The 12,598-nt window shown below is 34.3% G+C and overlaps 1 protein-coding gene across 6 annotated transcripts in view; it reads right to left on the minus strand.

Moving 5' to 3' along the window:
• TENT4B (terminal nucleotidyltransferase 4B) overlaps positions 1 to 12,598 on the minus strand; it is a 59,042-nt gene that overhangs the window by 25,118 nt on the left and 21,326 nt on the right. For all 6 annotated transcript variants that reach the window (XM_020985143.2, XM_078150081.1, XM_078150080.1 and 3 more), the window contains 2 exons: positions 8,616 to 8,739; positions 5,246 to 5,292 (listed from right to left, as the gene is read on the minus strand). In XM_020985143.2, the coding sequence (XP_020840802.2) occupies positions 5,246 to 5,292; positions 8,616 to 8,739 (171 nt within the window). The remainder of the gene's footprint in view (positions 1 to 5,245; positions 5,293 to 8,615; positions 8,740 to 12,598) is intronic.

Consider the following 12,598-nt stretch of genomic DNA (forward strand, 5'->3'; position numbering starts at 1 on the left):
GGGGGATAGGAACATCTCAACAATAAAATTCTCAAAACATAAAGGAAACAATTTCAACTAGAAGGAAAAATAGGAGTTGTCTTAAGGTAGTGGTGTCAAACTCAAACAGGGGCCATTAAACATACATATGAATCTGCACATATTAACATTAGCTATGTTCTATTGTACTTTTATTTTGTTAAATATTTCCCAATTATATTTTAATCTGCTCCTGGCCTGGGGCAGCAATTGCGTGTTTGGCATCTATGTCTTAAGAGCCAAATTTGGATGCATAGAGAATTTTTCAATTAATTTCAACTTAAAAAAATACATCCAGAACATAGAAGCCAGGGTGGGTAATACAAAGGATGAATACAAAACCTGACAGGGTACTATAAAAACACTGTCTGGAATGCTAAAGCCCAATATAGAAAGCTAAGTGACAACAGCAACAACAAAAACAACAGGAGGGGAGTTGTTGCTTTGCAGTTACTTTGCGACAGGGGAAGAGAAAGACCAAAAAAGGGATAAGACCATGCTCAGAGTGGATAGGGCAGTGACATATAACAGAGAAAAAGTAGAGCTTTCTGTTTTGTCTGCCAAGAAGAAAGGTCTTTGGACTGGAAAGGAGAGAACTAAAATGGCTAATAGGAAGTTGATATCTAATACAAATAGATAATAAAATAGCACCTAGCTGCCCTTAATGAATTCAAATCACCTGGCCAAAATGAATTTCATTCTTGGTACAGGAAAAACCGGTAGATGTGACTGCTGAGCCACTATCAGTGATATCTGAAAGATAGCAGAGAATAGGAGAGATACTAAGGGACTGGAGAACAGTATCTCAATATTTGAAAAGGGGGAAAAAACATATACATAAAGTATATGGTAGATAAGCTTAACTTTGATTCCTGGCAAAATTCTACAAAGTATTATTAAGGAAATGGTTACTGAACACCTAGAAAAGGAAGTGGTGATCACAAAGAACCAGAATGATTTCATCAAGAACAGAATTTGATAAAGCAACTCATACTATTATTGTTGAAAAAATTTAAAGATGTGGATTAGATCAGAGGTGTCAAATATATATAAAATTCTCTAAAGTGTGCCAGAACCAGACTAAAATGCAACTGGGCAATATTTAATAAAATAAACAAAAATACAACAGAACATTGATAATGTCAATATGTGGCCCACAGGGATCCTTAAGCATGATTCAGAAGCCTTTCTACTTGAGTTTGACACCACTAGGGCTAGATGACAGTAAAATTAGCCACTCTACCAGTTGTGAACTCAAGTATAGTCGTTAATTGGTTTAATGTCAACGGAAGGAAGTCTCTACTGGTCCAGGGTTCTGTTCTTGGCTTTGTGCTATTAAGCATTTTTACCAATGACTTGAATAAGGACATATATGGCATGCTATCAAATGTACATATGATAGGACACTGGGAGGGATAGCTAAAGTAACATAGTGGCAAAGTCAAGACAAAAAAAAATCCAAACAATTTAGAACATTGGATTGAATCTAGTAAAAATGAAACTTACTAGGGATGAATGTATAGTCTTACACTTGAGTTAAAAAAAATCAACTCCACAAGAACAATATTGGGGAAGAATGTTTAAACAACAGTTTGTCTTAAAAATTATCTGGAAGTTTGGATGAAATGCAGGTTCAGTATTAGTCTGGAATGGGAAATGGCAGTCAAAAAAGCTAATATGATCTTAGTCTATACTTAGAGGTATTCTTTCCAGACACCCATAGAAGAGCAACCAGGATGATAAGGGCTTTGAGTCCACGACATATGACAATCATTTGAATGAAATGGGAATGTTCAGCCTAGAGAAGATTTAGGGGATATATAATACCCGCCTTTAAGTATCTGAAGAGCTCTCATGTTGAAGAGGAATTACATTCGTTCTGTTTGGCCCCATAGGACAGAAGGAGTAGCAATGGGCAGAAATTACAGGAAAAAAAAAATTTAGGATTGATATGAGGGAAAACTTCCTCAGAATTGCATTTTGAAAGTGGACTGGATTGGCTCAGAAGGTAGCAGTTTGCATATCATTGAGGGGTCTTTAAGTATACACTGGGTGACTACTTGTCTGGCATGTTGTAGTAATGCTCTTTTTTCAGTGCCTACTCTGTGTCAGGCACTGTGCTAAGTGCTTTACAAATATTTCATTTTATATTCACAACAACCCTGTGAAAAGGGTATTATTATTCCCATTTTACAGTTGAGGAAACTGAGACAGAGGTTAACTTGTCCAAGGTCACATAGCTAGTAAGTATTGGATTTGACTAGTTAGCTCTGAGGTCAATCAATAAACATTTAGTGAAGTACCTACTATGCGTCAGACACTGTGCTAAGTGCTAGAGATACCAAAAGAGGCAAAAGATAGTCTCTGTTCTCAAGAAGCTTACAGACTAACAAAGGAGACAACATGCAAATAACTGTGTGCAAACAAGCTATATACATAGTAGAAAATAAAATCAATGTAGAGAAGGCACTAGAATTAAGAGGGATTGAAAAAGGCTTCCTGTAGATGGTAGGACTTTAAATTGGACTTGAAGAAAGCCAGAGAAGCCAGGAGATGAGGAGGGATAGCATTCCATGCATGAGGGACAGGTAGAGAAAATGCCTGGGGTTGGGAGATGGAATAAAGAGGCTAGTGTCACTGGATCAAAAGACATGTGGGGAAGCAGAGTGTAAAGTGTAAGAAGACTGGAAAGGTAGGGGGCAGGGTAGGTTATGAAGGGCTTTGAAAGCCAAACAGAGGATTTTGTATTTGATCTTGGGGGTGACAAGGAGCCATTGGATTTTATTAAGGGGGGGTAGAAGAAGGAAGGATGTGTCACATAGTTGAACTTGAACTTTAACAAAATATCTTTGACAGCGCAGTGAAAGGATAGACTAGAGTGAGGAGAGACATGCACCAGGCAGACTACTCGCAAGCTATTGCAATAATCCAGGAATGAGGAGACGAGGGCCTACACCAGGATGGTAGCAGTGGTAGAGAAAAAGAACATTCAAGACATGTTAACAGAGGTAAAATCAACAGGCCCTGGAAACAGATTGGATATGGGAGGTGAGAAAGTATGAATAATCAAGGATGACACCTAGGTTTTGAAACTGGGGGACTGAGAGGATGGTAGTATTCTCAACAATAATTGGGAAGTTTGGAGAGAGGAGAGTTTAGGAAGAAACATAACCAATTCAGTTTTAGTCATGTTGAGTTTAGATGTCTACAGAACATCCAGGTTTTGATGTCTAATAGGCAACTCTGAAATTTCTTGATTTTGGCACTTGGAATTATAGTTTCTCAAGAGAGACTGAGGTTATAAAGAAGTCAAAGACAGAAGGATAGGACTCATATATTCAAAAGAAATACTTTCTGATATAACAAAGAACTTGAAACAAAGTGAGTATACATTAATTAGGAAATGATTGGACAAATTATGGTATATGAATGTGATGGATTATTTTTGTGCCACTAAAAGCAAATGTGAAAGATTCAAGGAAACTACAGATTTGTATAAACTGATAGAGTGAAATGAGTGGCATCAGGACAATTGACATGATGACCTCAAAAGTACCACAGCATGTATGGACTGATGCTGAGTGAAGTGAGCAGAAGCAGGAGAACATTGTACACAGTCACAGCCATGTTGTATGATGACTAACTTTGATAGACTTAGCCCTTCTCAGAAACGCAAGGATCTCCAAAGGTCTCATGATGGAAAATGCTATCCACATCTAGAGAAAGAACTATGGAATAGTTCAAATGCAGATCGAAGCATACTATTTGCTCTTTTTTTTCCTTCTGCTTTGTTTTGTTTCCCTTTTCTTGTGGTTCCTCCTATTGGTTCTAATTCTTCCTTACAACATGACTAATGTGAAAAAATGTCTAACAGAAATGTATTTGTAGAGCCTATATTAGATTACATGCAATCTTAGGGAGGGAGGTAGAGAGAGAGGGGGAGAAGTGATTGTTGAAAACTAAAAATAAATTAATTAAAAAAAAGTAAAAAAAGTACTAAAGCAAAACAACTTTAAAGGCTTCAGAAACTCTGACTAATGTAACCAATCACGGCTTCAGAACACTGATGATGAGATATGCCTCCCACCTCTTAGCAGAGGAGTAAAATGGGGGCAACTAGGTGGCGCAGTGGATGGAGCACCAGCCCTGAAGTCAGGAGGACCTGAGTTCAAATCTGGACTCAGACACATAATACTCACTAGCTGTGTGACCCTGGGCAAGTCACTTAACCCCAACTGCCTCACTAAAAACAAAAAAAAAAAAGGAAAAGAAGAGTAAAATGAAACATAAATTTTCAGACATGAGTTGATGTATTTTAATTTATTATATTTATTTGTTGCAATAAAGGATGATTTCTATGTAAGAGAAGAGAAGAAGTTAGTAAGTATTGGTGATACAGATACCATAAAAAAAATTAATAAACATTTTAAAAACACAAAAAAAAAGTTCAGAAGAAGAAATAATGGGGCAATATGACTGTTACCTTGTTAAATTCAATATAAAATTTTTTTAAAAAGCATGTAGGTATGCAGATCGAAGCATACTATTTGCTATTTTTTTCTCTTGTTCTGTTTTCTCTTTCTTGTGGTTTCTCCTATTGGTTCTAATTCTTCCTTACAACATCACTAATGTGAAAATATGTTTAACAGGAATGTAAATGTATAGCCTGTATCAGATTGTGAGCTATCTTGGGGAGGGAGGCGGAAAGGGAGAGGGAGAAAAATTTAAAACCCTGTCCTGGAGTCAGGAGGACCTGAGTTCAAACCCGACCTCAAACACATAACACTTACTAGCTGTGTGACTCTGGGCAAGTCACTTAACCCCAACTGCCTTGCAAAAAAAAAAAAAAAGGCTATGAAAGTGATTGTTGATAAATTAAAATAAACATAACAAAACCATGTAACAAAAATTTTCATGTATTCATAAAGAATTCTTTTGTTCTTTGTATAATGAAATGCTTGTATTTGTTGACTATTTTCATTTCATAATAAAAAAGACATTTTAAAAGATTAGGGTGAGATATACATACATACACACACACACACACGCACACACACACGCACACACACACACGCACACACACACACACACACACACACACACATACACACACACATTTGGGAGTCATCACCAAAAACATATGAATCTGTACAGAGAAAAAACAAAAACCAAAAAAAAAATCACTTATAAAATATTTTATATTATAAAATTTAGAACATTTACAAACCTGGTAGGTAAATATAATCCAGTTTTAAAACTTCCAAATATCTGGACCTGAAAAATAGAAACAAGTGATTAATTATAAAGTATCATTAGAAACCTACTAAAACTGATGTAAAATAAAGATTTTCACTATTCAACTGGTACTTTTTAGCAGTGTATAAGCTGCTTTAAATATTATAGCTCGCTATATCTGACAGCATATAAGTTGTCAGAAGAAATTTGGGTTTAGATCTTAATTAGGGAGGCAGCAGGACACATCAGAAAGAGAGCTAATTCTAGAATCAGAAGACATGTTCAAATCCTACCTCTGATGCTATATAAATGCTTACTCCCTTCCTCTTCCCCCATCTAGTTCGATCTAGATGCTTACTACCTATATAATCTTAGGCATATCACAAACATACTGGATCACAATAGTACCTATATTATTTATCTCACAGGGTTGTTGAAAAGGATGAAATTGTGTTTATAAAGCTCTTTGCATACCTTAAAGCACTATATAAATGTCAACTATTATTATGCACCTATATAAGACTTAACTGAATCACCAGAATATTTTATAAGTCTTGTTAATGACATTTAACCTTTTCAATGTCCACATTATAATCCAAGAAAACTGGATTTAGTATATAAAAGTTTTAGTCATATGATATGAATAGAGAAGCTTAATAGGAGAATACATTAGAATGCTTCTAGCCTTTTCAAAATGTTACTTTTTCCCTTCTAAAAATCAAGTAGTTACCACTCTGGTATAAATTTGTTGTTGGGCATTTTGGGGGGTTCTTTCTGCTTAAACTTGTTTCCCTTCATTGCAAAGGGACAGACCAATATTGGTGATGGGGGTAGGAAAGAGATCATTTTAAAAAAACCCAATAAAATAGATTTTTAATGAATTAAATATAATGGAGAATAAAAAAAAAGAGTAAACACATTATGTTTAAGCAGAGATGTGATTAAAAAAATCTGCATTATAATTAAATTATTATATTCCTGCCCAACTGACTGAAATAGCTCAATCCACAACCTGAATATGCTGACCCAATTCTCAGCCACATAGCTTTCAGCTGTTAAGAGTTAAAAACTTGTGCAACTGAGACCTCATTGGGAGCTTTCAGCTTCATTAAGAGTTGCCCCAAGTTCAGAAGAGAATCATAAGATAAATATACTAAAGAATTAGAATATTAGTTGCTACCTGCTAAAAATGCATTTTCTTATTCCTGAATGAAATGTCTTCCACTGAATTATTACAAGGTGCCCAAATTAAGCAACATTCCACAACTACACGGAGAAATGAACACTAAGCATCTAGCTAAACAATTCTTACAGCTTAAAACTCTTCCCTTAGAATAATGCCTAGATTATATAAAAATATAAAATAACCCTGATTTTGTTATTAATAATCTCTCCATTATCTGCATAGTTGGGGAATAAGATATTTTAGTCAATTGAATATCCTAGTTAATAGAGATTTATCATACACAGATCATAATTTTTAAAAGAATTAGACTATAACATAATGCATAACATCAAAAACAATTTATGGTGGTAGAAAGATCCCAGAGCCAGAAGCCAAGAGCCTTGGATTCCAGTCTCGGCTTTGACATTAATTCTGTTACCTCAGAAAAATGTACTTTGTCTCCCTGGGTTTCAGTTTCCTTATATACAAAATGAGCAGACTGAACTAAATGGGGGGATAGGAAAGCAGTAAGCATTTATATGCCAGGCACTTTTTACAAATAGTCTTATTTGATTCTCACAACAACCTTGGGAGATAGGTGCTATTATTATTCTCATTTTACATTTGAGGAAACCAAAGCAAATAGAGGTTAAGTGATTTACCCGGGGTCACATAGCTAATAAGTGTCTGAGGCCAGATTTGAATTCAGGATTTCCTGACTCCAGGCCTGGCACTCTGTCCATTGTGATACGCTGTGGGATCAAGAGCTAGAATAGACCTCAGAGGCTCCCTAGTGCAACTCTCACTTTACACTGACTTTTCTGAGGTCACAGAGATAGTAAATGCTAAAGAGGTAGGATTTAAATCCATATATCCTTTGACTTCAGAATTCACTGCTATTTCTACTACCATGCCAACTGCAGCTATAAGTTCCCTTCCGCTCCTAAGATCCTAGGCTCTTAAGTCTTTTTTAATTTAGGAGACACTATAGGGTTGTGCAACGTATCACAGTCATCATTATGAAGAGTAAACAAAACTTAACTCTAAATATTGAGATTAGAACTTGACAGAATGTTGGAAAACAGACACGTAGTATAGTTAGTGTAATTTTTAAATTGGCAGCAAGTAATATAATAAAGCAAAAAGGATAATATAATAAAATGTTCCTTTTTTTCTTCAAGAAAACAAGGGAGAAAAAAAAGAAAATAATGAAAGTTCTTTTTTAAATTTCTAATGAGTACAAAAATGCAAATTCAAGTAAAGCAATACTTTCTTACTTTTACATGTTAAGTTTTATTACTTCTATTATAGCCTGAGGAAAAAGTTTCCATTGTTCTTCCTTTTTTTTTTTTTTGTAGATGGGAAGTTGGAACTTGAGAGTTAAATATGTGGGAGGTGTTACAAGAAGGTGAAAGGCAGTAAGAAAAAAGGTGAAAGGAGAAAAAAAACACTGATGTACAATATCCAAGGTCATTCAGTAAATTAACTCTTCACATGCACTTAACTAAGAAATATAGCCTTAAAAGGTATCTACTGAAAGAGAAGTGTTAACATTTTTACTAACCAAAAATACTATCAAGAAGTAAAAAGGGTCAAAATCGGAGGAAGAAGAGAATTGTTAGTTTTGTATTTTTGGAGGAAAAAACTAAAATCTTCCTAGAGGAAGAACTAGAACTATTTCCCTACATACTCATATAAGATCCTCAAACAGCATGAGATAGAGAGCTTTAAGGAACACTTTAATTCAGACGAATTCCCAATTATCAATTACCATTTGTTCACTGTCTATAGGTATTCAGAATTAAAGAAATAACTTAATGAAGCACTGCAATGAGAAACTGCATTCAGGTATGAAATGCTTTTTTTCTATTATATTAATGACTTCTTAAATATAGTTTTCCTGTTGGATGTTACTATTTAACAGCTTGAAGACAAAAAAATGTTACAAACAAGTTTCTCAATTCAATGAAAATAATTTTAAAATTCGAATTCTAAAGACAATAGGAAACTGTTAGACTGATTAAATGTTAACAAGCAAACAAAGCTAAAGGAGCACACATTTCTGTATGTGAATTTGCATATAAGCTATAAAATATCTACTCTAAAATAGTGATAGACTGATATTATTTAATCTTTAAAAAGAAAGAGAACAGAAATTTTGTTTACAAGTACTACAGAATTCTAGACTATTACTCACATCAGCACTGGGCCAAAGCTCCTTAATAACATTTTCTATCCTATTCACCACTTCCATTCGCATTTTCTCTTCCTCGGGTCTAGGAGACATGTACTCATAAAAATCACTGATTTCTTCATGAAGACTGAGGAAAAAAAAGAAAAATTAACAGGACTGCCTTACCAAGAATTTGCTATTTTAAGTGAATGTACATATCCAATCTTATAAAATAATTTTGCGGACAACAAAAGTTTATAATAGAATTTTTTCTTAACATTAATACCCAAACTATGCAGAGGACAGGAATTAAGGAACTAAAACTAAATCTGTCAAAATGAAAATTTTGTTTCTTTAAATAATTACCAATAAGTCTTAATAGCAATGTATTATCATCAGGAGAAATATTTAATAAGTGTCACACAGGCGCACACACACACACACACACACATATATATATATATATATATATATATATATATATATATATATATATATACATACATACACATATAGTAGCATGTACTATATTTTAAGTTCCTAGAGTGCAAGAAGTAGCACCTTATTATATTCATCTCTGTATATTCTTCATTGACAAGAGAATGCCTTAAATACGAGAAATGATCAATAAATTCTTTGAAGGAATAAATGAATGAATGGACAGACTAAAGGAGGAGTAGTGTGAACTGAAAGAAAAAGAGATTATAAAAAGAAACACACAATGTTCATTGACTAATGATATGGCAGAAGAATGAAGAAATAAGGATAACTCTAAGGTACTGAGCCCGGGTAACTGAGAATGATCATAACATAGCATTAAGAAAAAAAATGGCAAAATTTGGTGATTGATAGACATGTGGAGTAAAAAGGAAAGATTGACACAAATGATTCCAATACTGCATGACTAGTAGGGAAAAGGTAGACAATAACGAAGAGACTGGACAAAGGTCTCTTTTTTAGGAGAAAAGATGAGATCAGTAAGACATGCTGTCTTATGATATACATTATCCTCTCTAAATGTTTTATTAACAGTCTGGTCTCTCCTTAATTTATTTGGGGGACAGGAGGAGGAGGGCAGAAAGAAGAGCACACATGGAGACTAAAAGAACATGACATCAAAAAAGGCAAGAAAAAATAAGATGGACTGGAGAAATAGGACAGCACAGGAAAATACAATGGAGTTCACCTCTGCTTGTTCCAGTCATTAACTTACTTACCTATACTAGCCATTAAATCATTAGGTTTCTCATCAGTGTATAAATGAAAGTCTATCTTAAGGGCAGTTAAACAAACATTAGTGTTTCTAGAAAATACCAGGTAGATTCTGGGTAGATTTTTTTTAAATGCACAATAATACCTATACCTATACACTCACCAGGACTCATCACTATGACCTGGTTACATTAACATGACCTTGGACTCCAATAATAATATTTAGAGCAAAATATATTTTAGTTGTGTTCTACTCTGTATTGGCCAGCTTGGTTGAAGAAACTGGTAAAAGAAAAAATTTAGTGTGATCATAATTAATGTCTTCAAATTCTGAACGACTATCTTGTGGAAGAGAGGATAAATTTATCCCTAGGATCTTCAGAATTGAACTAATGTGTAGAAGTTATAAGAAGGCAAATTTTAGTTAAATAGATGGAAGAAGTTCCTAACAGAGCTGTCTAAACATGAAATGGGAATTTCTTGCCACTAAAGGTATTCAAATAAGGGGTGGATTTGTTGGAAATGTAATACATAGATGGAAATAATGTGGCAGGTCTGAGTTGAACCAAATGACTTCCAAGGCCCCTGCCAACTATCATGATTAATATTTTTTTCTGTCCAAGGGTTGAGTTTTCTCTATAGAAACTGAGGTTTTGCTAGCACAAGGTAACTTTCTACCCCAATCAAATAAATAAGTATCTGCTGAAAGCATACGATGAATTAGCATTAAGAGTATTTGACAAACAGAAATTATGTTCTAATGGAAGCTCCCAGTAACCAAAGAATTTCCATACTAAGTTTATTCTGGATAAATCAAGGAATTTAACTGAAAACATCTGAAATTATTCAATTATTGAAGGGACCTAAATCTGATTCTAAGGATCCAAAGTGATAAACAAATATCTGAGCATTTCCTCACTAAAATTTCAGATATTTTAAATGATACTTTAGTACTTTGTTCTAAGTTACATAAAAGTAACCAAAATATGGTATCTTTTTATTAGTATACTTTTTTGAGATTGTGCACAAAAACACATACTTTCTTTTTTATAGCTAAATATGGCAGAAGCAGTTGGACATGGGATAACTGATACTTGAATAATACAGTCAATGGACAAAAGAGAATTCTAAAATAGAAAATGAACGTACTTGAGGTAGGAAACTACATTAAACTCAAAGTTAATGGTAAAAAAAAAAGACGACTAATGGATCAAGGGAGATATGTCAACAAAGAAACATTTGTATGAAAAAAATCAGAAAACCACTAAGCCACATACTGATACAACTGACAAGCAATTTTGTTCAGGACGATTTTACTATGGCCAGCAAGAAAAAGTTAAAGTTCACATATAGTACATTCAGCAAGTTGTTCCAAGGTCAATTATTTAAAAAAAAAAACCTGTAGAAATGGCTCTCAACAGTCATACTTTCTCTACTTGGAGAGGGAAGAATAGCATTTTCCTATTTTTTGCACACTCTGGAGATGCATGAGTTTCTTATAACTTTCCCACACAAGCCAACACACCAAACAGTAAAGATAAACTTACAAATCCAACAGTGCTCCAGAAATGTAATATCAGTAAAATAGCATAAGAGCAGCCATTTGACAAGGTTGTGAATGGAAGCTAGCAATCCCCCAAATAAATTTCTATGGCTATCTCTATGGTATAAAGCATGCTGGTGATGTAAAGATTCTCTTACTGGGGCTACAAAGATTTTCTCAAAATAAACTTAAAGACATGTAACATCCATCCTTCAATTAAGGGAATCAATGATTAAAATGCCCTTCACAAGTATGTAAAATGCCAAACCACAATTCAGTAAGTTGAAGAACACTACATTCAGAGGAACTGAATGGCAACAGTGAATGGCAGTACCATCTAAATGGCAGTTTTAGTATAACACCAATGGAAAATTCTGTCAGTAATAGATTAAATTGATTTATACGTAAGTGCTTTTATATGTAAATAACATACATGTAGCATTGTGGTGATGAAGAAGACTTTTGAGAGTCCCTTGGACAGCAAGGAGATCAAATCAGTCAATACTTACAGAAATTAATTTAAGCTAGGTCAAATACTGAAGCTGAAGCTTAAATATTTTGGCCACACACTAAGAAAATGTGACTTATTGGAATACACCCTGATGTTGGAAAAGATTGAAGGCCAAAGGAAAAGGGGACAGCAGATGGATAGATAGTGTCACGAAAGCAGCAAACATGAGCTTGGACAGACTTCAAGAGATAGTGAAGGATAGAAGGGCCTGGTGTGCTATGGTCCATGGAGTCATGAATAGTTCGATGTGACTGAATGACTGAACAATAAAAATCGTTTATACATACACACATACACACACACACACACACACTCGTGCACATACGGGTTTCTGTGTACATATCTGGACCATACCAACAAAAAATACATGGATCCACTTAGTGGATCAATATAATCAATATAAATAAATCTATAAAAGCCCTCTCCTAAAATGAATTCCAAATATAACAGGTGTGACTAGAGCTTTTAGGTCTGTTGTATTATTTTAGACTCAACAGTATATGTATGTATAATGACACACATCTATTTTTGTTCTGCATAAGATTTCTATATTTTTCTATAGCTTTAAGACTGATTATATAAGAACAAATCTCAAAATTTCTATATAACAAGTTATTATGTATATATGCCATCATCCAAATTCAGAGAGGCATCCGTTTAAAAATGTTGAATTGTAGGTAAAACGGAATTGTTCAAATTAAATCAATGTGGGGCAGCTAGGTGGCACAGTGGATAGAGCAC

This window comes from Phascolarctos cinereus, unplaced genomic scaffold, assembly GCF_003287225.1.
Source record: "Phascolarctos cinereus isolate Bilbo 61053 unplaced genomic scaffold, phaCin_HiC Scaffold_2;HRSCAF=192, whole genome shotgun sequence".
NCBI classification, from domain to species: domain Eukaryota; kingdom Metazoa; phylum Chordata; class Mammalia; order Diprotodontia; family Phascolarctidae; genus Phascolarctos; species Phascolarctos cinereus.